The 26,491-nt window shown below is 38.3% G+C and overlaps 1 protein-coding gene across 7 annotated transcripts in view; it reads left to right on the top strand.

Moving 5' to 3' along the window:
* LOC128741210 (A disintegrin and metalloproteinase with thrombospondin motifs 1) overlaps positions 1-26,491 on the top strand; it is a 540,214-nt gene that overhangs the window by 264,339 nt on the left and 249,384 nt on the right. For all 7 annotated transcript variants that reach the window (XR_008412203.1, XM_053836850.1, XM_053836847.1 and 4 more), the window contains one exon: positions 25,801-26,067. Coding sequence is in view for 6 of the 7 variants with exons in the window: in XM_053836850.1 (XP_053692825.1) it covers positions 25,801-26,067 (267 nt within the window). In the remaining variant the exon portion in view is untranslated. The remainder of the gene's footprint in view (positions 1-25,800; positions 26,068-26,491) is intronic.

Raw genomic sequence — 26,491 nt, 5'->3', positions numbered from 1 at the left:
GATAAAACAAAACAACAAAAAAGAAAAAAAAAAAAACATTATATTGGGGAATTATACAAGGGGATAATATTGGATGATATATTCCGATTATAATTTGGGTGCTTTTTGCAATCATTATATTAAATTTTTGGAGCATTTTGTCTCTTTTTCTTATTGCGCTATAATTTATTATGCCAGAAAAGATAAGAACTTGAATGAGTGAACTTGATATATTTTATCCAAATACGTTAAGCTGGTCGTGTGTTAAAAAAAACTTCGATACGGCGAAATATGAGTGAAATAATTCCGTAAGTTTATTGTGTAATTAAATATATGGTACGGTACAACCATAGATGAACTAAAATGCGCGGTAAGACCGTTGATAAGTAAAACTACAAGGTAGACATCCCTAAGCGTTGTACGCAGAGGTGGCATAAACCGCAGCGCAGACCAAAAGACACACATTCTTAAACAACACAACACTCGCCATGCGGTGTGTGTTCGCCCACAAATTCCCTTCAGTGTCTCTTTTGCTAAATAAGCTCTTTCGTGTTTTACGCGCACCAAGAAAAGGCAGTTGCAAACGCAGAGTGATAAATTTGCTGCGTGCTTTACCACACCAAGAGCCGCACTCCGCGCGGCTGGATTGTTCACTCTGCGCTGGGTCAGTTGAAGTGGTGTGATTGAAAAAAAAACCGAATTAATCCAGCTAGCGGCGTGACCTAGCCTTTCTACTGCCACCATAATCATTATTTAATTTCTCAGGAACATCTATAATTAACTTGACTATATTTTTAAATATCCGTTCCGTATTCCTCAAAATCCTTATTTGCAAGTAAAATTCACAACGTATTGCGTAGAATAATTATATTTTCTTTCCTTCCTTGTAAGCGTCATTTATGTTACTTGATTATTTAGTTTTATAAGCGGTCGGCATTAACTTTCGGGCTTCAGAGCCACATCCGAAATTTATTTTCAATTGACAATATGAAATATGTGTTCATAGCAGATTTTTTAATATTTTGATATCAATACCAAAGTTAGCATCTTTGAAAAACAAGAGTTCAGAAAAATTATTATTATACTTCTCTTTTGAAGAAAAAGAAAAATTTTACTATTAGTTTGCTTGGCTTCAATTGTGCAATATATTTGAATCAGAAAAAATAACTGAATAGAGCATTAAATATGAAAAAGAGAAATTGAACTTTTTCTTAGCTGGCGCTCCTTCAGATAATCATTTTTGCATGTAAATCAAAACTTAAGCTTCTTTTGAATGTACTTTCATGAAAAGATAGCCATTAGCTTGATCGCATCGTTTTTACAATATTAGTGGGTTAGGAAACAAGACGAGGTCGAAAAATAGTGCAAAAGCTGCGCCACAAACATGCTTGAGAATGGGAAATATGATCGATATGATTTCCATTGCGTGTCATTTTTGATTTAATTATTAAAACATGATACCTGACTTAAGACATCTGTCCTTTAAAATGTCACTAACGAAAACAATCTTACAAAATTACTACCGTGCAACGTTTACTTCTTATTTTTAATATAACATTTCAAAGCTCTAGTATCTATTGACTTAAAAGACCATCTATTAATGCGCAAAATTTGTATGAAATTTGTATAAATTTGTTTGGACAAATCAACTCACTAGTATTTTGATCCTATACACCACTATACTTATATACTTAAATTAACTGCTTAAATTAAACATGATACATGACATAAGACTGTCACTAACGAAAACAAATCGTACAAAGTTACTACCGTGCAACGTTTACTTCCTATTTTTCAAATAACATTTCTAAGCTCTAGTATCTATGGATTGAAAAGAGCATATATTGATGCGCAAAATTTGTATGAAATTTGTATAAATTTATTTGGAAAAATCAACTCACTAGTATTTTGATCCTATAAAACACTATACTTATATACTTAAATTAACTGCTTTTCTTCGCTTTTTGCTTTGCGTGCAATTGTGAGTAACAGCAAGTGAAGAAAATGACAATTGAAATCTAAAATCAAAGAAAAGAAAAAACTTTGCAATTGAATCCCGCTATTTAATATTTATTTGCGACAGATACGTAGTTCGCCTACAACATGCAGGCTTCATCAGTGTCTTTTTTCAAAGCGTATATGTATCTGTCGCGAATAAATATTAAATAGTGGAATTTAGTCGGTAAAAGTTTTTTCTTTTCTTTAATTTCAGAGTTCGTATTCCACTAAGAGGCTTCAAAAACTTCTGACTTTTGACATGTTTCTCACTTTTCTTTCACATACACATACATACATACATACATACATACATACATACATACATACATACATACATACATACATACATACATACATCGCACACATTGAATACAATCAACATTTGATTGATACGTTTTGATTTCACACGTTTCAACGGTTTAATATACGGTGCTTAAGTGTTAAAGTTTGAATAACTTTTGAATGAACCGTCCGATTTTAAATAACTCGGTTTCGTTTGATAGATCTCAGCAGTAATTTTCAAATAATAATAAAATGTGTGATGTTTTTCATTGAATTAATTCTTAAATGTAACAAAAATATGTTTTAAATACTATTTTTTTACATTTCTTTATGTAACTTTCCAACTACAAGTCCAATCGTCATGAAATTTGGAAGTTAAGGGTTTGTAAGGCTCCTCTTTCATATGCAATCAATTTTATTCAAATCGGTTAAGGGATCTATGAGATAATGAAGTCCCATATTTTTCGTATTTTTATACATAACTTTTGAACTAAAAGTCCGATCAGTATGAAATTCAATAGCGACCAATGGGACACCTAGACCTTTCATTTGACACTAAGAACATTAAAATCGGTCCAGCCATCTTCGAGAAAAGTGAGTGAGATTGAAAGCGTTACATACACACACACACACACACACACACACACACACACACACACACACACACACACACACACACACACACACACACACACACACACACACACACACACACACACACACACACACACACACACACACACACACACACACACACACACACACACACACACACACACACACACACACACACACACACACACACACACACACACACACACACACACACACACACACACACACACACACACACACACACATACACACACACACACACACACACACACACACACACACACACACACACACACACACACACACACACACACACACACACACACACACACACACACACACACACACACACACACACACACACACATACATACATACATACACACACAGAAAATGCTCAGTTTTTGAAACTGAGTCGAATGGTATATGGCATTCGGCCCACAGGACCTTCTTTCCGTTTCCGGTTTTCCAAGTGATTTCTATACCTTTATACTATATATTTATATAGTAGAAAGGCAAAACATTTTTACTGTTCCGTCGCCTGATCTGTACTAACTTAACATAGACCATATTAGTTGTTCAGTGCAGCGTGTATTTTCACTTTTAAAAGGGCAGAAAATTTGTAAATACAAAACAATTATTTTGCGTTAATTCTGCACGGAGTGTGGCAAACGGCAGCACCAAGTGCTGTTTGGATGATCACTCACTGGGCGATTTTCACCGAGTGCTGTCGTTCGCTTCCACTCCGCTTTCGCTCGTACGCTGTGTGCCTATTAGCTGTAGAGGGGTGTTGCCGAATCGCTCTGTGCGACAAGGCATAATATTGGAACCAGGGCTTGAAAAGGGATCGCAAGTTGAATGTGACTGCCGTGAATGCGAACTTTCCGCATTCAAACTCCGCTTTTTGAACGATCATTTGACTGTTTTTCTTATCCAGTCAATCTGCCGCTTGCGCTGCTGCCGTCTTACAAGTCATGCGGCATCTCAGCAAAAACAAACAGTCAATCTCCTGTTTTGCTTTGCGCTTTGAGAATATAAACTGCAAACTGACTGGAAGCATACGGTGACGTATTTTTTCGTTTCTCTTTTTGTCTCCAAATCGGCTGCTCACAGTAATAGTTTGTCACCCGGACGTCGGTCCGACGCAAGCAAAATATTCGTTTGTGTTGGACGGAGTCCGACCGACTTCTTCCATGCACATGTAGTGGTTGTTTTTTTGTAGTATTGAATCATACGATTGTGCGGTTGCTTTTCGTTAGCGTGGTGATTGCCAGTCATTTGACTGTTTTGCAGTCATTCGCTGCTCCAAACGGTAAAGGCAACTTGATCGAAACGAAAATGTCAAAAAGCTTTAGAACACGTTCATTCTGTTGCGTGCATTCGGCGTTTGACTGAGCAAACTGCCAGTTGTGTTATGCATAGCGTTCGTATTCCACCTCTAAACGGACGGTGTGAACTTGAATGCGCGTTGGTGTAACTGCGGTAGAAAAAAAGGATCGGTCGAAGCCCTGATTGGAACATTGGGCGCATAGTGTGAGCGAATGACAGCCCTGGTTGTACGAAAGGGTGGCGTAGGACTATATCAGATCATTAGATCAAAGTCTAATGTAAGCTGCATTTCTGGCATATGTATGTTTATAAGAATCTGTGAGTGCCATTGTTTAAGTGAATGTTTAAAAGAGTAGAGCGAAATATTCAGATTCAATTCTTCATTTAATTCAATGGTGGCTTTGAAAATACGTGGACGAGGGTTCATGAGTACAACGCCTGCAATCTTTGAGACATAGAGATTTCTTTTAAAAATCACTTGTGTGCATCATAAAAGTTGAAATGGTAATGAATGACCAGTTTCTGTTTTATTTGTGTGAGAGTCCTTATTCTCCTACCACAGGGATGAGGGCTCTCTAACCACCATAAAATAAATAAATTCAAAATAAATTCATGCCTCCAAAAACCCCCACATGCCAAATTTGGTTCCATTTGCTTGATTAGTTCTCGAGTTATGAAGAAATTCGAATTTAATTTGCATGGGATCTCCCCTTCTTAAAGAAACCAAAGTTCTAATTCACCATAGAAAAAATTCCCCTCCCCCCTGTTAAAAGACGGATAGATCTCATTATACCATAGAAAAAAATCCTGCCTTCTAAAACCCCCACATGCCAAATTTGGTTCCATTTGCTTGATTAGTTCTAGAGTTATTAGGAAATTTGTATTTCATTCATATGGGAGCCCCCCCCCTCGTAAAAGGGGTAGGGGTCTCAGCACACCATAGAAAAAAATCTTACCTCCAAACATCTCCACATGTCAAAGTTGGTTCCATTTGCTTGATTAGTTCTAGAGTTTTGAGGAAATTTGTACTTCATTTGTATGGGAGCCCCCCCCCTCTTAGAAGAGGAAGAGGTCTCAGTACACCGTTGAAAAAATCTTGCCATTTGCTTGTTCTTGAGTTCTCGAGTTTTGAGGAAATTTGTGTTTCATTTGTATAGGAATCCCCCCTCTTAGGCCATCCTTAAAATTGCTCTCTTATTTCCTATAAAATTGCTGGTCATTTTATCTATCCAACGACATATAAATTGTTCAATTTCGTTCAGTAGTTTAGTAGTTATTAGCATTTGAAATCTTTCATTCAAACATTACACTTCTATTTTCGTTTTCATTCAATTCATTTCAATTCATTTCATTCAAGTGCTACCCAGTTTCAGTATAGTAAACAAAGACGTAGTCCTACGTCAAAAAACTTCGATACGGTGAAATATGAGTGAAATATTTCGGCACGTTCATTGTGTAATTAAATATATAGTGCGGTACGACCATTGATGAACTAAAGTGCTCGGTAAGACCGTTGATAAGTAAAAAATTCGGTACGATCATCGTTGAATGAAATAAATGGTTCCATGGATTATTTAAATACTAATACTGAAGGAGGCATTGCCTTCTTCCGAGGAGTTAGGTGCTTCAAACCTCGAAGACGGTTGAGGCAGAATACGTTCGACCAACGGAGATGCCGCTACCACGGCACTAGGTATTAAACCTCGGAGTACACAAAATGATTGGTTTGATGGGGAATGCCAACAAACGGTAGAGGAGAAAAAAAATGCTTGGAAAAATTATCTAAGTATTGCCACTAGAGAGAACCTGGCCAAATACCGACGAGCTAGGAACCAGTTGACCACGATCCTGAGGAGGAAAAAGCGCCAAAATGAGAGCAGAGATTGTGAAGAATAGATTGTGAAGAATTAGAACAACTATTCCGAGCTAATGACACGAGCAAGTTTTATGAGAAAGTGAACCAAACTCGGAAGGGTTACACACCGAAACCTGACATGTGTAGGGATGAGGGAGGGAAATCTAATCACTAACGAGCGCGAGGTGGTCGACAGGTGGAAGCAGTTCTTCGATGAACACCTCAATGGCGAAGTCGCAGAAAGAGGCGGAATGGAAATTAACCTTGGAGAGCCCATGGAAGATAGTAATGTCCTAGCACCTGATCTCCTAGAAGTCAAACGAGAAATCAGGCTGCTGAAGACCAATAAAGCCGCTGGGAAGGACCGCCTACCGGCAGAGCTTTATAAGCATGGCGGAGAAACGCTAGCAAAGGCTTTTCACTGGGTTATTTCGATGATGGGAAGAGGAAAAGCTGCCGCAGGAATGGATGGAAGGAGTGGTTTGTCCCATCTACAAAAAGGGTGATCGACTAGACTGCTACAACTATCGCGGTATTGCGCTGGTAAACGCCGCCTACAAGATAGTCTTCTAGATCCTGTTACGTCGGTTGTCACCGATAGCACAAGGTTTCGTAGGGAATTATCAGACGGGTTTCATGGGGACTCGCGCAACTATGGACCAAATTTTTTCTATCCGGTAGATCTTGCAGAAATGTCGGGAGTACAACGTGCCCACGTATCACATCTTTATTGATTTCAAAGCAGCATATGATACAGTCGATCGAAACAAGCTATGGCAGATAATGCACGAACACGGTTTTCCGGACAAAGTGACGCGACTGATCAGAGCTACATTGGATCGAGTGATGTGTTTCGTACGCATCTCTAGGAGACGCGGCGAGGGTTGAGACAAGGTGACGGTTTATCCTGCATGCTGTTCAACATCGCTCTTGAGGGGGCGATCCGACGAGCGGGCATCGAAAAGAGAGGTACGATTTTTACCAAGGGTAGCCAACTTCTAGGCTTTGCAGATGACTTCGATATCATAGCCAGGAACTTTAAAAATAAATGCGTCGAAGACCAAATAGGAATGAAAGGAAGAGGCTCAAAGGAAACAAACGCGCGTCTCCCACGGACGGTAACCGTTGACGCCGACGAACTAGAACTGGTAGAGGAGTTCGTGTATTTGAGATCGCTGGTGACCGCGGACAACAACACTAGTAAGGAGATCCAGCGGCGCACCCAAGCGGGAAATCGGGCCTACTTTGCCCTTCCTAAAACGCTACAATCAGGAAGCATACGCCGCCGCACGAAGCTAACAATGTACAAAATCCTTATTAGACCGGTAGTTCTTTATAGACTTGAAGCCGTGACGCTGCTCACGGATGACATACGCGCCCTTGCCGTGTTCGAGCGGAAAGTGCTGCGGACGATATTTGGCGGAGTACAAACTAAACGCGGAGGCGTATGAATCACGAGCTACAGGCACTGCTTGGAGGAGGCTCCCATCGTACATCTAGCGAAAGTTAGCAGGCTACGGTGGACCGGACACGTCGTAGGACACGACTAGGAAATTGGCGACGAGTGGCCCAAGACCGAATTGTATGGAGACGAGTGCTTGAAACAGCACGAACCACCCCGGCTCCATGCTGACGAAAAAGAGCGGGATTATTTAATCGGTTCGGTACGATCAATTCTAAGGGGTCATCCAAAAAGTACTTCACGCCCAAGTCACCAAAGTGAAATAAATCGGAGTGATCATTATTATATTATGTATACGGATCGGTACAACCATTCATAAGTACAATGATTCGGTACAATCATTCTTAAATTAATACGATGGTTCGGTACGACCATAGGTGAAATTAATGATTCGGTACGATCATTGTTGAATGAAATGTATCGTTCGGTACGGCCATACTTATACAAATAAAATAGCTTGAATCGACTATTGATAAATAAAATGGTTTCATACGATCAATGTCGAAAAAATGGATTTATTCAGTGTGATTCAGATTATGTACAGTGTGATACATATGTATTTGAACAAAAACAAAGTCATATATTTTTGAGAATAAAGGCTGAATTTCGAATTTTACTTTTAGAAGTTGTTTACCCAAAGATACGGAACGCAACAAACAATCATTACTCTATTGAATCGCCTTTTGCCTGGATCACACGCTTCAAACGCTTTTTAAAGTCGTTACATGCGGCACGCACTACTTCCATCGGAATATCATCCCATATCTTGTTGATAACTACCCAGGATACAAATAAGCATTTCCAATGCTATTTAAATGCAAGCCAATAAGCAATTAAATTGCCTTTGCAGTGTGGCTGGAGTTCCATCCTATTAAAAGTCGTAATCTTCTTCACCATACATTCCCCGAACGTAAGGTATGAAAATGTTGTTCTAAGACCATTTCCAGATAGTATTTTGCATTAATTTTCAAACCCTTGTCAATAAATAGAAGAGGGGGTTTCCCTTTCTTTAAAATGTCTCCCCATACCATGACCGTTGATGAATTTTGATATCGTATCGTTTGTGCTTTGAAATATCCATGATCGAAACCGACCACAACCGATCATTTTGGGCACGATGGGGTGTTTGAAGAGCAAACAACTTCTCATCAGAATAGATCACACAGAGAACACCCTGCCGACAGAGTAGCAGTTTGCATCTTTCCTGCCGGTTTTGTTTTGTTACTTCCATTAATCCATGGATTTTACCTTTTTTGAATGCTTTCATATCCAGATCCATTTTCAAAATTCGACGAAGAGTTTTCCTTTTGATATTCAGCTGAACTGCCATTTTCCGGTCGCAACTGCGACGAATTCATTCTCGAACAACCTTTTTGAACTCTGCAGTTCTAACGCTTCGTTTTCTTCCGGTTTTTATTACGGTTTTCAACAGATCTCGTTTCGATAAATCTTTTTAGTGTATGGTACACAAATCCTTTTTTTATGCCGTGATGTTTGAGGTCACGAAAAATAGTGCCGCCTGTAGCACCGTTTAGCAGCATAGCATAGCATAGTTTGACCGCCCGTGAGTTGCCCGCGATTGATCTAGGTCAGCTGAAATTGCACAAAGAGCCATCAGAATGATGCTTGGGAGTAGCAGATCATTCTCAGTGTGCATTTTCTGGTGATCAAATTCTATGTGATGATCAATAGCAAAGCTGGCCACGCCCATGCAGGTCAATTTGGGAGGGAAAGGAATGTTAGTGCGACACTTGCTGCTACTAGAGACCGAGGAATCCTCTGAATCATCCACAAGTGTCACAGGAAGGAGTTGTTGTTAGTAGAAAGGAATTGATCTGGATCCACCGAGGCAGGTGGTGCGATCACTGTCATTCGAGCTCGCGTACGATTTGAGGACGTTTTGGTTACGTGGCCATTGCGAAACAGGTAGTGGAGATCCGATATACCGATATAGGAAAAAACTATGAGAAATCAGTTTACCGCACCGGAAGTTATGTGCTATCAACATATTCGATTCGTTCGAAATCGCGCGCGGTCAGTTATTAAATACCGATAGACATTTGTTGCTATGCACGATAGCTGTCCTACACTCAAAATATTCTGCACATAACTAATGGTAAATTTCCATATGAAATACTAGATGAATCTCATGTGCCGCATATAAACACAATCCGCCTAGAAATACACATAGAAATTATACGGATATGAATAGTATGTGCAATTATACACATAAAAAATATACGTATATGAATAGTATGTGCAAAAGTTTCGCGTACCCATATAATATAACTGTGGGGCATATAAAGTTCATTGACTAGGCACATTGCAAAAATCTATGTGTGGGACACATAGAAACTATACGAAAAGTTTTCTCAGTGTAAGACAAACGGGTTTATTTTGACAATTAAATCGAAAACATTGACTGCGCGAGACACCTTTTGGCATCCTTCGGTCATAGAACTTGCTTAAAAACTCTGACTACTTTATTAGGGAGCTGTATAAAACCAATCAAGCTTTTGATATTTGATAATCATATGAAAGAAATAACGCGCGATGTTCCTAGATACCGATTCTACGATTAAAATGCACGTTTATAAGATTTCAATAAAAGTTCCGGTTTGTAAACGCACCATTGCTAAGTGTGCCCAAATGAATTCAGAGTGGCGTCCTAAAACAACCGCAGGCGGAAAAATGCAACGAGCGAGACACGAAAGCAAACGATGCTAAATTGCCATAGGAAAAGATTCTCAGTATATAAGTACCGGTTGTATGAGACTAACCTGGATATTCGGAAATTTTTGTGTAAAGCCAGTAATTAAGAAAATTTAGATCAAAAATACATCTTTTTTCTAAATGAAATATAATGGTAATGGTACTACATAATGAACCATAGTTTGAAAATTTATATCGAGAAATATTATGCACATGCGAGATTTACGGTGGCTTGAAAACCTCGTGACAAACTTAAATTTATTATACATTAAAATAAAAATCAGGCACAATGAAGTGTGCCAATATAATCCCTAAGTTGATAAGCATTTCCTCCTATCAACACTAATATGCAGAGATATAGCGCCCTGCACGCGTAGTGCCGCCTGTAGCACCGTTTAACAATTTATTTATTATCAACGACCGTAACTCAAACTCTGGTACGTGCACATAGTCTTAGTTTGATTGTATTAATTGTATATGCCGCTGCAAGCATAAAATGATTTTTGTTGGAATATATATGTGTCACACTATACATAAGCAATTATAGAGGTTTAAGCTATTGATTTATTTGAATTGTGACAGACAAAATGGTTGATCTATTTTAAACAGATCTTCGCATTGAATTGTGAAAAAGTGAAATGAATTTAAGTGTCATTTTTTAGCTGATCCTTGGCTAAAAAATTAAGTAGTAGATTCCTGCTGGTCCAGAAAGACACAAGACAGTATGTGAAGAAAAATTTACTTGACTAGAAGGAAGGGTAGAACTCCGCATTACTGTAAAGACACAAACGGCAGTTATCATGAAGTTCAAAGTTCTTCTTAGGACTATCCCACGAGTCGAATCATTCTCAATGGCGAAAGACCCGGGACGATTGACGATCGATATAATGTACAATCGTTACTACTGACAGTTTGTAACATAGAAAAAACTAGTTAAAACGAGACTACGCACAGCTGTTTCGAACATATTTTTAATAGCTTCTGTCGTTGATATGTTGATCGTGACATGGAACAGCAAACACCAGTAGCTTTGCAGAAACACGCAACAACAACAATTGTCTTTCAACTATTCAACTGTTGTACAGTTGAACAAGTTACGCGACTGAACCGAACAATAGTCGAAATTATTCAATACTCAATCACCCATACAAAATAAGCTAATTCAAAGTCACACTGCAGTCAAAATGACAACCGCAATAAACAAAACAAAAACACAATGCGTGCTTACAAGCTCCGAACGACGCAATTACAACAATACATCGATTCTTGCGGGCCGGCAGCAACACGTCCCTCTCACAACGCAGGAGCACGGTTGGTGGCCGCTCCACCCAAACAAAATTTGGCCTTTCTACCACCGATTTTTTTGTGTACCTACAGACAATAAAATTATTTCGGAAATCATAATCATTTGCATAATTTAATATTTTCTCGTACAATTCTTTCCCTATTGAACCGTCCGTCACTCCTTTCTGTGTAAGTTTTTGTTTTCGTGTTGATGATGCATTCAAAGCAAACTGTATTTTGGGTGATGGAGCCTCCTTCTCAATATTGAATTGAAGAGAATCTTCCTTTGTGTACTTGTTGAGCCAGAACTGGTTAGATGCCAAATGAAGATATCATTTATTAGTCTACAAGCAGAGCGCTGCTGAGATGTTAAAAGAACAGAAATCCATTGCAGTGAATAAACGTCGTGGGTGGGCGCTCCATCCTTCCCAATGGGAGGATTTAAGACCACGTTCTGTTCAAAGTCAGCTGATCACAAATGCGGTTTGATCGTGCAATATTTATTTATGGTTCATAAAAAGTAAATGAGTTTTGCACATTTATAGATAATAGTGCAGTGCTCCTATCCGCACGACGTGTTTGGCAAAGCTTAAAACGTGATGGTGTTCCATTATTTATAACTGTAGAAAAGTCAAATACAGCCAGTACCTAACGAGTAGTTTTCAACAAAAACATTAAACACTTGTAGCACAGGTTCAAAAACGAAGCAAAAGCTTTGGTCGACATTTCAAACAATCCGCCACAGTTGATACCGAGGCTTTTCTGCGAGTTGACCTGCATCAATAGCAGCGAGGTACGAATCTCACGGTAGTTTTTGTGTCCTGCCGGGTGGTAGCGCAGTTTCTGGGGCCAATCTAGATTGTACACTGTCCAGCCGATTTTCTCGTTCTGAAACACAAAATAAGGTTTTTAAGACTAGTCACTCTTGTCAAGCGAATCGCACAACTAACTAACCGCTTCATTTAAATAGTCTGACAACTTACAGTACCAATAGCACTCAAGCATCAGTACACAGACGTAGGACCCCAAAACCACAGCCAGTGCGGTCGGCTTCTGTGAGGTTATGTAGAACAGAAGCCCTCCTACCGTCACCATCTGCAGATAGAACATTACCATAAAGGAAACCTGCAGAAATCCCTTCAACTGGTTCAACTGACTTAGCAGTTCAACGTGACCCTTAATGATAATTCCCAGTTTTGGTTTAAGCACTGCCAAAAAGAGCAGCTCCTCGTTCGAGTGGTTTCGATCCCATCCTTCTTTTTGACGCACTTGTTCTACTTCCACATCCACGTGGTTAAACAAGCTCTTCAGTGCATCAATGATTTTCCTCATCTCGACATCAAACGCCATCATAAAGGTATTAACAATTGTCAACTGTGCCGTAAAAATAGTCGCGAAGAAAAAATCCGCAATAAGGTCCACCCTGTGGCGAAGCAGCGTCGACAGCACACCGAGGTGGAGCACATTTTCCGGCATATCGAAAAATGGTTCATACTTTACAAACTGAAACTGCAGCAACATATCGAGGAAAAACATCACTTCGAAAGTGGTTACGATTCGACGAATCAACCGATAGGTTTTGTTCCGGTAGTCATTCCAGCCGTTGTTTAAGCAACCCTTCAAATAGTCCTCCACGGATGTTAACTTTTTAAGATAAACTCGCACCACCACCGATCGAAGCAATACGCTAGAGAATTCAACACAAAAAGCGAACGACGTGATCAGTTCACCCAAACGTTCCTCAACGAACAAATTCTCGAATAAACGGTCGATCCACAGTAGGTAATGTAATAAAACGACGATTCTATAGATGTAAAATGCATAGCGATAAATTTGGTTACTTGTTCGAATTTGAACTCCTAATTGGAAGAGAAAATGTTAAAAAATACCGTGTTTTAGGGCAGAAAAAATGCGAACTACTTTACCGGCGGCGACCAGAGAGTACTCCATTTGACGAAAATAGTTAGATTCATCATCCAGCGATAGGATGGTTTCCTTTGCCCGTTCCAGTAGATTTAACATAGTTAGAGTCCCAAGTTCGCAACAATTGCTTGAGAGTGGTTCCAGCGCAATTCTAACTCTTTCTGGATTTGCCAAGCATTATAAGTCAAAAGGTGGTTATAAATTGTCGTTAGTAAAATTACAGCAATCGAATGGATTAGCGAGTGCATGGGAAAATTACATTCTTTCCAATATCGTATTCAGAATATTTTAGAAAGAAGGTTATATTCCGAGATGGAAGAGCTTGAGCTGCTTCTAGTAAAACGAACTAAAATATTAATACCTTGGTTGGTTATCAGGAAGTATAGTTAAATTCGATATAATTTCAAGACAGTTACGTTTATCGTTAGAACAACACTGATATACAAGGAGCCGATTTTGAAGCAATGCTTTATTGATTCAAGTTTTGGAATCACCCATTATTGGGACGTATGGCTTTTTGTTTAACATGTTGGTACAAACTGTTAACATTTTGAGATTTGTTAGGTGTGATCATGACATAAATGACAGAAATAGCTGAAGGAAACCTCTTTTTTCACGCAAAAAGTAACCGTTAGAATTGCAGTGCGTTGCACGCTAGTAATAAACGAATAGCCTTGCTTCCTCATGTATAAAAACACGACTGTCTACTATGGGACTTCTCAGCTGGTTTGATTTTGTTGATCAGTGTAATTGACTCTTTCTGATCCACTACTACTCTCGGTGAAAATGGTTCATTGTTCGCGTGTTACACATCAATTATAATAATTTACGTGACATCCATTTCGCGTGTCATTGAGTGGTTTATGAACCGTAACTTTGAGTGAGGATGTTTGTGAATAATTTATACTTAGCAATTGAGCTTAACACCGATTACTGTTTAAATAAAAATAAGATTACTGCTCAAAAATCCAAACCCAAAAAAAAGAGAATTTTTTCCGTTTGGTTTTACTATTTATGAATTATTATGCAGTTCGCCCTTGACTTGACTTCGTCTGTGTCTGTTTCTTTATATGCCTCTAATTGCCATTTCCAACTATGTTTTCCGTTTTCATTTCTCATTGAAATTTACTTTTACCGTTTTTCATAATTACATATTTATCCAACCACCACTAGCGTGACATAAACAAAATATGAGGCACCCGGCCTTTCAGAAGAATGTTTGTGCTGAAAGAAAAACGAGGTAATCGTAGGATGGCGAATCTATTATTACTTATCTCAAAAATACCCGCTGATTTGGTTGATTTCGGGTGCAATTAGATTTAAAATCAATGTTAAAATTTACTTAGAAACCCGACTTGGAACTGAACTAGATATTGGAGTTAATATTGGATTTGAAATCGCACTTGACATAGGACCTTAAATTAGCCTCAAATTCGGACTAATTCAGGCTTGAAGCTTTACTTCACATTGAATTAACTGCAATTAAAACACATCGGACCTAAAACAGAATTTGAAGTTTAAATTCGAATCCAAAATTAGTATTAAATTGGGCTATTGAACATGCAATTGAAAATGAAATTGAACTTGACAGTGGACAATAAATTAGACTTGAATTTGGACTAATTTCAACTTGAAGTTTTACCTCAAATTGGATATTGACAGGAAATTAGACACCAGGTTTACTTGAAATTGAAATTGACGTATTTCGTCTCATTATCCCACCCTTTTTAGCTCTTTTCTGTTTTGCGTTTTCTCTTTTCCAGAGCCATTTTTCTACTTTGTGTTTTGTATTTTCTCTTTTTTGTGCCGTTTTCTTACTTTTCATTTTCTCTTTCCTTCCGTTTTCTTTCTTTTTTTCTCGTTTTCTTTTTTCTGCCCCGTTTTCTATTCCATTATTCCGTTTATTATCGTTTCATGTCTCATTGTTTCTTATTTTAAATCCTGTTTTAACTCATATTTTTCACTCTTTTTTGTTATTTTCTTTCCCGTTTTCTTCATTTCCTCTTTCAAATTTCTTTTATCTCTTTCTTCTTGTTCCATTTCGTTTATCTTGTTTTCTGTTCCGTATTCCCTTTCTTATCTCATTTTGTCTCTTTTTCTTTCTCGTTTTTCTTTATTTTTGCCCGCTGTTGCCTCTTTCTTTATTCTTTTTTCATCTTTTCCTGTCCCATTTGTCACCTTTTCCCTGATCTCCTCTGTACTGTTTTTCGTTTCTTTTCTTCCATTTTCACTCTTTTTGTGCTTTGTTTTTATCATTTTCTGCCCCGTTTACTTTTTATCTTTTTTGCAGTGCCAATTTTCACCTTTTTTCGTTTTTCAACTCGTTTTCTCTTCCGTTTTCTCTTCCGTTTTCCGCTTTCATCTATTCCATTCTTCCTTTTATTATGTCCTGCTGTTTTTCTTCTGCGTTCCAACTCTATTGTCTTTCGTTTTAGTGTTTTTCTTTCCAGTTTTTCTGCCATAACTCGGGAATAGCTAAAAATATCATTAAAATTTTGTTATTAAAAAATTTGTAATTGACGAATCAAAAAGCAAAAGGCGGCACATCAGATGGATTTGAAAAACTATCTGATTCGACAGGTCCTAATTTCAGTGGCTAGTGGCTGAAACTGATTTCCATTTCTCTCCATCGCGTGCGTCATCAATTCGATAAAAAAACAATACCGCAGATCCATACCGAAAAACCTAAACAAGTTTTTTTTCTGTTTTTTTTTATAAAATTTTACTTGATAAACACAGAAAAAATACCACTGGAGTGAAATATTTTTACGTAGGACTACGTCTTTCAGAAAGATAGCTGGTACAGGGGGTCATTCAAAGAAATCAAAAAACGCGAGCGTGATAGGTTATGAGTGCTAACAACTTTGCGGGTTTCAAATCAATTTTCAAAATTCAAAAATTCAAAATTCAATATTTTTGCGTGGATCGATCAAAAAATCTTCTACGCGTCAATTCAACAAAGAAACCTATTGATTTCAAAGTACGCACTACTGAAAAATTTTAAATAATGAAACATTGTCCAACTGGAAATCCTCGCTTCATGATTGGTTGGAAAAGACGCCATCCTAGCTTTAAGGTGTTTTTAGAAAAAAAAAAAGATGACAAAATCCTCGCGTTCCAATAGGTTGAAATTTTTTTGCGACGATTGAACCTAGACCAATTTGATATCTGTGCTTGGGAAATAAGCAAAGTCTTCTCGTCTCAAGATTTCTTAATACCACGATTAAACCTAAAGTAATTTGATGTCTGCTTGGAAAGTACTCAAGAAAGAGTGCCCAAGTCTCCTCGTGCCAACAAAATTTCTTAAGACCGTCGTTGAAAGCTAGACCAATTTGATGTCTCTGTTAGGGAAGTGTGCCAGGGGAAATGACAAAAGATCCTTGTCTCAACCGATCGCAAATTCTTTACGGCAAGACGATTAAACGTAAGCGAATTTGATATCTGTGTGGAAAAAGTGCGGTACAGCTGTAGTGTATAGTGTTCGGTTATATTGTGAGTTTAGAGAAAAATTAGCATTTTGCGTTCATTTTGACAACCGCGACTGACAACCGAAAATGACAGATCTCATAAAACACTGATGCAAATTCACTCCAACAAACACGTAAACATTAAGTGTACACTCGGAATTATTTTTGGTCAAAACCTGAAAAAAATACATTCAATCGTCGTTTCAACGATGCAGAAATATATTTTTTTCCTTTGTTATACTATATAACAAAGGTTTAGAAATTGATCGAAAAACACGAAAATGATCCGAGGCCCGTAGGGCCGAATCACATATACCAATCGATAGAGCTCGACGAACTGAGCAATGTCTGTGTGTGTGTGTGTATGTGTGTATGTGTGTATGTGTGTATGTGTGTATGTGCAGCTCATTTTCTATCGCCTGTTTCTCGAAGATGGCTGAACCGATTTGATCGCTTTTACTTTTGTTTGAAAGGTATTATTGTCTAGTATATCACTATTGAATTGCTTTGCGGTCCGACGTTTCGTTTAAAAGTTATAAGCAAAAATGTGAAAACTACGTGACACGCGTTTCTCCTGAACTACGCAACCAATTTTAACGATCTTAGTACCAAACGAAAGCTCTTGCTGTTACTAAACTTTTTACCAAGTTTTATTGAAAACGGACAAGCAGTTTAAAAGTTAGCCTTAAAAAACCATTTTTGATAAGGTTCAAATGATCGCCTGTTTCTCAGAGATGGCCAAGCCGATTTATGCGCTATTAGTTTTATTTGGCAGGTAATATAGCCGGATAGATCACTATTGAATGGTTTTTGGATTGGACGTTTAATTTGAAAGTTATGAGCAATCGTATACACCACACCAAAATTAACAATAATTTACAATAATTTTAACCAAGATAATTTACCTAATTTCAATTATTTTAATTTCAAACGAGAGGTTTTTGACACTACGAATATATATGCAAAATTTCATAAGAATTGGTTTTACCGGTCAAAAGATATCAATCCTCGAACGCTCGCGCCAACTTTTGCAACACAGTTACTCGCGCGCACAATAACCCAAAACCAAAGAAAACGTGCGCACTAGAGTTTTGACTAGGAAAACTTGTTTTTAAGTTTATCGAACCTTTGGAAGAGTTTCTTGAAATTGAATGCTCTATCATCTGGTGCAATTTAAATTTGGATTAATCCCCCTAAAAGTGAAAAAAAATTTTTTTTTTCAGTTTCAATATAACACATTGATATGTTCTGCAAAGTTTTAGAGCCTATTATTACAAGAAATTTTGCTGAAGACTGTAACCTGAGATAGAAGCGAAGACAGAGAAATCTTATTTATTGTTTCTGTATTTGTAAAATCAGTTTTTCTATTTTAGCTCTTTTTGTAATTGTTGTATGACTTTTTAATGTGTTACAAAGTTATACAAATAGTAAAAATACACAACTTTGCTGAAAATAGTATACCTCTATGTTTGCTTGTTTAGGAACTGTAGAAGTTTGATTATAAAAATACCCTGATTTTAACCCCGAATTACTCGACTACCAACTGACGGATACATTTTAAACATTTTACATTTGCTGATAGTTTTGCTACATACAGACATCATTTTTCCATATGAAGTAACGTGAAAAAATTGCATCTACGGTGAGCAAAACGAGCAAGATTTTTTCAGGAAAACGCATCCCCGTCGGACTAATTTACCACCAGATTTTTGCCAGACACTTTTATTCGTGTTCGCCAGATTTTTGGGAAAACCAGGTGGCAACCTTGGGTACACCTCACATGCTGCTTGCTTCGTTTCTGTGCTCTCGGTTTATGCTGATCTATTTTCCTAACAATTTAAAGTATTATTGCATTGAATAATTCAGCCATTTTGCTGAACATTTTTTTGAAGAATATACGTTAGTTAAACTCCGATTGGTAAATATGGCATTCAAAAACCTACACATGTTATTCAGTATACAACAGCGTGAGTAACCGAAGGTTAATAAAAATTGATGAAATTTTTTCAAGAAAACCTTATTGATGCATAGTTATGCATAGTTCAAAAACCTATAAACTAGACCTTTACTACGCAATGTATATGTTAAAGAATAATATTTCTTCTTACACCTTACTTTTACTTGCACTTACCCACATTAGTAACAACTTACTCAGCAATTTCATAAGAAAAAGAACTATCAAAATTTGTAAGTGCTACTATTTTGTTCAAATTTTGTAAGCTTATTCAATTTCCAAAATTTTTATGTAAACCAACGCACAATGCAACGTTAACTAATAGATGAATTATGTTCCGAAGACGTGTCGATTTCTATCTCAAATAGCAAGTAAGACCGTATAACAAAGGTTCCTTTCACCAATAGGTGGATTAAATCAGGTTTTTTTTATAGAGTAGCAATGTAAATATGAATTATTGACCGGGAAAAGTTTAGAAAAAGCAACCCGTTAGGATCAAACATAGAGCTGTAGCGAGCTGCACAGCTAAACAGAGTATCTATGTGAATCATTGACCAACTACTAAACTCGCAGTGAACATAGTTACTATTGGGGCTGGTAGCGAGCAGTTTCGCCACTGACGCTAAACGAAAACCGAAAATAAAGAGTCATTTTGTAAAATAGTCAATCCCATGCGTGTTTCGTCATTGACGCTATTTTGAAATCAAAGTGAACAGATTACTATTTTATATTTTGCAGGAAAACCCTTGCAATATAAACGTTTTTAAAACAAAACTAACTGTTACTAGTCGAAAATCGATGTTTGACATCTATTTGAAAACCCAGATAGCAGAACCCCTGAAACATGGACTCTAAACGGGAGTGACTCAAAGAAGTAGAAAATCAATATTTGAGACCATTTTATAATCCAAGATGGCGGACTATTATTTAGAATTTTGCATGAAAATCCATGTAATAAAACTTTAAAATGTGGACAGCTGTTAAATTCGAAGATCGATATTTGATGCCATTCTATAATTCAAGATGGCGGACTATTATCAAGCATTTTTTTATGAAAATCCCTGCAATGAGACTTTTTTAGAATGCGGGTAGCTGCTAGAAGTCGAAAATCGATGTTTGGTGCCATTTTTAAATCCAAGATGGCGGACTATTATTCAGCATTTTTCATGAAACCCCTGCAAAAAGACTTTATTAGAATGCGGCTAGCTGCTAGAAGTCGAAAATCTATGTTTGACGCCATTTTGAAATCCAAGATGGCTGGATATTATTTAGTATTTTTCATGAAAACCCTTGCAATATTATTTAGAATGAGATTGACGACTAGAAGTCAAAAAACGATATTTGACTGGACTTGATTTTTCGAGTTTCTCGATTCCCCTGTTGGACTCGACTGTTCAACTCAATTGCCCGACGCGACTGCTCGACTCTACTACTCGAATTGACTACTCGATTAAACTGCTCAACTCGATTACTCAACTCGACTACTCGACAGTCCAGTCCAGTAGTTGCGTCGAGCAGTCGAGTCAAGCAGTTGAGTCGTGCATTCGAGTTGAGCAGTTGAGTCAGGCAGTTCAGTCGATTAGTCGAATTATGTTGAGTAGTCGAGTCGAGCAGTCAAGTCGACCAGTCGAGTTCAGTAATCGAATTGAACAGTTGAGTCGAAGTCAAGCTAAATAGTTGAACTGAGCAGTCGAGTTGAGCAGTAGAGTCGAGCAGTCCAGTCAAGCAGTCTTGTCGAACAGTCCTGTCGAGCAGTCGAGTCAAACATCGATTTTCGACTTCTAGCAGCCATCCGCGTTCTAAAAGTCTATAGTCTATGCAGGAATTTTTATGCAAAATACTAAACAATAGTCCGCCATCTTCGATTTCAAAATAGCATCAGTACGAACATGTTGACCAAAAATATCGGAGGATTCATGTTCGAATAAAACAGGCTGTGTGTGAGTCGCGAGCCAAGCTGGCAAAAGAGGATGTTGGAAACGGCGCTTGACCTGGCAGACCCGCCAACATTTTGTTCATTTGCAGCCCAACATATGCGTACGTGTAAGTATGGAAAACCTAAACACACAACCGAACATGTTGGCCAGACCTGAATTCACCAGCGATTTTTTACATTCTCTGAGAAGTTCATCAAAATTCCTTTCACTTGGAACCAAAATCATTAAAATCGGTTCGGTGGTTTAAAAGTTATAAACAAATAAACGTTGGGAAAAGAAACGTTTCTTCAATATGCGATTTAATAAATGTGACAATATGTGAAGTTTGACTACTGGTTCATAAACCCTATCTCTCCTCTTTACAAAACCGTGTCGTTTATAGTTTGTTACATAGCAACTTTTGAAAATATCACAATAATTATATAAAAATTGTGAACCTTGCTACAAACAACAGTTTTTTTTAAATTTAATTTAATTAATTTTTTTTTTAATCAAGCCATTGCAAATCATTTTCAAAGTTTTTGTCACCCCCCTCTTGGAAATTGGCTTGAAAAATCGGGGGGCAAAAAAATAATTTGTAGGATATGAGTTAAATTTTTTTTTTTAAAATCAATTATCTGTGGGCTCTACAGCTTGAAAAACTCGAAAAATGAGTGTACGAGTTGAGTTAACGCTTCTAGCACGAAATAGAAATGGAAGTTCAAACAGTGGCATTTCCGAAACTCGGCCAAAAAAAATTTCGTTCGTTTTTGTCTTTTTGTTCGTTTTGCACGGAAAATAACAACGTATTTATTAAAAGCAAGAATAGATTTAGTTTTCGCGTTAAAACTTTAAGTAAAAATGCCTAAAATCCATATTTTTTTTTGCTCGATTCAAAAATTCTCTTTGTTTTTTTTTCGCCCCCCTCCCTTTCAGTGGCTCAACACCGGAGGGACAAAAACTTTTTTAAATATTTGTAATGGCCTTAATTAACAAATTTTTTTTAAAGTTAATGCCATTGTACATGTTTCCCATAGCATTTTTTCTCAGCTTTCCAATAGTGGTCTTAAAATGAAAATCGGTTGGAGGGCTCATGGTGAAAACGGTCATTTTTTGATAAAATCCAATATGGCGACCAAAACCAAGATGGTCGCCAAAATTTTTTTACTACATTTGAAAGCCCCGTTCTTCTTTACAGAACAGGGCCTTTTGTTAGTTGTTTCATGGTCAAATTTATGAAATATCACATGATATAAATCTCAAGGTTTGCTCAACATTCAACTTTTTTTCCAACTGTTACGCCCCTTGGCGAACGAGGGGTCCACTATTTCGAGGTATCAAAAGCGTAATTCTTGTTTTTTAACCATTTTCAACCAATTTAGCACAAAAGTTTCAATATTTGAATACCTCGTGTCAGTAGTGGCCCGTTTCAGCTAGAATTACTCAAATGTTACATACAACGCCTGTTGCATGTATGTATGAAGAATCGTATTATTGCATGCTAATCACTACAAAGAGACATGCATAGTCCTACGCTACCTAAGCAATCGTGTCTTGTATACAGCTCCTCTGATTTTTTGACGTAAAACTACGTCTTACGGATAGGTTTGGGATAGGGTGTCATTCCATAGAGGTTGGATAAGGTTGGGATAGGGTGTTCATTGCTTGTGTGTATTGGGCTTAACCTTCCTTCAAAGCTTGCGCTAGTTAGCCCACCTCGTTCCTCACGCCATTATTATCTCCAATTGTAGTTATGTCTGGCAAAGCTGACCACATTTAAGTATAAGAGTGGTTTCTGCACTATCATGAAGTTTCTTACGGCAATTTAAATACTAATATTCTGAAATAGTTTTGTTTCAGTTTTTTGTAAATTAAATTTTAATAAATTTCCAGTTAACTTTGTTTCAACTGTCAGTCTGCTTACGTTGTTGTTGTTGTTGTTATTAAAGTTAAAATTTTTGTTCACTTTTTTAGCAAAATTAGTCAATTTAAGCAGCCCTAGTTTTCGATTGTAGTGTACTGTTTCGTTTCAAGTTTTTCTCAGTTTTATTGTAAATTGGTTCAAATCAATGTTATCTTTAAGTTACTCCATTCCTATTTTCTGTATTTGTAATTGAATAAAAGCAGTTGTAGGATAACAGGACTAGACAATCACAGGGTTGCAAAATACTCTTTCCACTTTCAAAGATGGCAGCTAGAAATGACCCTATCGTGTTTTAACCTAAATCTCTTTCACGAAAACATTCTTAAATCCGAAATGTTTACTCTCTCAAGGCAATATTTAGCTGTGCGGTTTACAACGGGGCCAAACATTGGAAAAGAAAGCTAGTGGCGTGCATTCCGGCGGACTTTTGCGACGCATAACAATCTCGTGCAATGGGATTTCCACAGTCCGCACCCAAACTGTCTAAAGGCACTGAGTTAAATCTCCTCCACCAAAGCACCCTGCAGTTTTTCACTCTAATTATTCTTACTATGTCTGATTGTTGTCTGGCCTACTGCTCCGACACAGACTGTACCACACCATCGTCGCTTGCCTCGTTCTCCAGGTTCCATATGCTTGCTGGCTGGCAGGTTCCATATGCAATCGACAGATCACATCCGACCGAGTGCGATTGCATTAACAGATAGATCTCCCGCGACGATGCAGCAGACGACGGTGACGATGACGTCCCCAAGTTCAGTGACTGCAGTCAGTTTGCACTGGCAGTTATCGTAACGTAAGCCAGCCAGCCGTTCCGACTTGTATACATCGACTGTTTTCCGCTCGAAGCCAATACCTTGACCCAATTTCGGCTGCGATGCTCGCGGTTCGCGGTTGACCTCGCCGATGCAGTCAATTAGGCGCCATTTACTACTCTCTAATAAATAGAATCGGCAAGTTGTATTTTCGCACTAAATAGATTCAGAGCGATGGCTGGCCTTATGGCTTAAATTACGCGTGGTCCGCTCGAGTTGTGCCAATTTTCAACATGTGCTGTTGCTGTGCTGTGGTGCTGCGAAAACCCACGCGCTTAGATCATTCATTAAGCAGCATTTAGGAGGTGTAGTTTAGCGACCGTCGCCGTCGTCATCGTCGTTGGCGTGGTCGATTTTCGCGCATCCAAACCAGAGGCCAGAGCACAGTTGTTGGTACGCGCGTGGTTCCGGTGTGCCAGGCTGAATAGAATCTTTGTAATCAATTGACATTGGAGTGAACTTTTTTCTTTTTGAATTTTTAGAATTAAAATTTTAGTTTTGCACCAGCAACAGATTAAAAATCATATCATCCCTACATCAGTTTAATGCAAATGACTCACCCATAGAATAACATCATCTCAACTGAAGCAATTTGCTTAGCAATCCAGATTCTGTGCCACTTCGCAACGCGCTTAACCGCTGCTGTTGGCTTCCCTGTGGTCCAGTAGACACGAAATGAATTAAAATCCTATTCAGTAATTCCCAGTTCGAGAAAGAACGAACCGCTCGAAGAACACAGCTGCACGGTTGACTCAATGCCACAGCTATGCAATCCCGCACGCTAAAGTTCTTCAAGTCCGCTGCGAAATACATCGATAAATCAATTTATTCACACTTGGACGTTGTTGGTCCGCTCCGGACTACAGACTCAGCCGCGAAGTTCGGCTTAGTCAAGCTGCGATAGGACACAATATTTCAAACCGCAATCCTCCTACAGCTGGCTGAGCGGATGAGCATCAGCGAGGAGGACGAATCTCACGACTTCGAATATTAATAACTTAGACCAGAGCTAGAGTGTAAAGTAAGGTCATCGCGTGTCCCTTGCGATGACAATCTCTTCCGGGGTCGATCTGTCATCTGCTGCCACCGCTGCGTCGAAATCGGATACTTTTTTCATTGTGCGCTATATTCTGAGAAATCCGCTCGATTCGATATCGGCTTAATATCTCCTTCTTAACGCTTACTGGTGTCGTGTAAAATTTCACATCGCCGCCGTACTCATTTGCATCGCAGGATTTCACTTCTCGGAACGGTCGGCTAAGGTAATTGATTTACGGGCTACCTTCCCTGTGACTTTATGAGCGTTTGAAAATGTCACGCCTGAGACGGCTTTAGAATCAGATAGGAGTTAACTGATCAGCCGACCGTATACAAAGGGTCATGAGGAAACTACCGGCTGCCATGCAACGTGCATCGCCGAAGGGCACCAGCGAACGGACAGTTACCAATTGTCGAACGCGCGCCGTTGGAATGCGTTCCATTGCTGAAGACCTTGTCTGGTTTATCTCCTTACAGAAAGTAAGGTCCGTCACGATTTAAACTACTGTCCGGTAGTGCTGCAGACTAAAAGCTACATTAGTAACAACCGCAATTGCAACAGGGGGCACTTTAACAGACAGACGAAAATCATAAATTATTTCACGTCTAACGCCACGGGAAGCACTCAAAGGCTAAGCTTATCCGTTCCGTCTTCCTGGGTGGTGTTCGGAAAGAAGATTTAAGAGCCTTTCAATTAAAACTCCATAACCATTATTCAAAGATCAGCCTCAAATGGGAGGGGGGAATGCGTTACCAATCGTCCAGGTCGAGAAATCCACTACCACCACCACGACAGTGATTAAAATGTCTTTAATTCACTTCTGACACGCATATCGTCAGAAGGAGTTCAACAGGTACAAAAAAAATCTGCAACGCTGTATCATTTTAAAAGTAATCCTCACTTCTTCTACTATTTATCTGAGAAACTTCCCGAAAAAGTGAAGAAATCTCGCATTCAAATATCCATTTCAGACACGCGAAACGACCTACATCAAAACGATAAAAAAAACCACATATAATATGTAGCAGCCAGTAAATTTGGCGCTGCGATGGGACTAAACTAAGCAAGAATGAATCATTCCAGAAGACGACGGATTTATTTCCTCCGATTTTCGTTTCCTTTTGGGTGCAAAATTCCGAATATGTCTTCCTTCCTTCGAATCTTTTGCAATTAAGCAACAGCTTGAATTCCATCCAGCCAGCCAGCCAGAAATAGTCAATTTATTATTATCTTTCTGCCATTTCAGATGACGGTGACGGTGATGATGATGATGATGATGGTGGTGATGACGGCGGTGATGATGATGCGAATATTCTGCGAAGACCGCTGGACGGTAGTTCCGCTGCAGCATCATCATCTAATGCGTCGCCCGTTCCCGTGAACGATCACGACAATGTAATTCCACGGCTGCCCGGTTCGGACCCGTCGGAAGAGGTTCGCATTAAACCTACCAAACTGACGCAACCCCTGCATGCCGACGATCTGCTGTACGATTCCAAGACGACAAGTGCCGGTGAGTGGATTTAGGTTAGCCTTTTTTTTCGTTTCTCTGATTAGTTTTTGGGAAGTCTGCCTTCGTTTGGAATTGGTTTTGTTTAAATTGCATACGAATGTGAAGCCGAGTGGTATTGAAAATTTGTTATCTCTTACTTCTTACGTCTTACGACTAGCCTTCTTACTTTTTATTTTTCGATTTTTACTTTTTACTTTTTACTTTTTATTTTTTACTTTTTACTTTTTACTTTTTACTTTTTACTTTTTACTTTTTACTTTTTACTTTTTACTTTTTACTTTTTACTTTTTACTTTTTACTTTTTACTTTTTACTTTTTACTTTTTACTTTTTACTTTTTACTTTTTACTTTTTACTTTTTACTTTTTACTTTTTACTTTTTACTTTTTACTTTTTACTTTTTACTTTTTACTTTTTACTTTTTA

Source organism: Sabethes cyaneus, chromosome 3 (genome assembly GCF_943734655.1).
Source record: "Sabethes cyaneus chromosome 3, idSabCyanKW18_F2, whole genome shotgun sequence".
In the NCBI taxonomy this organism is placed as follows: Eukaryota; Metazoa; Arthropoda; class Insecta; order Diptera; family Culicidae; genus Sabethes; species Sabethes cyaneus.
This window is presented reverse-complemented; position numbering and strand designations above follow the sequence as displayed.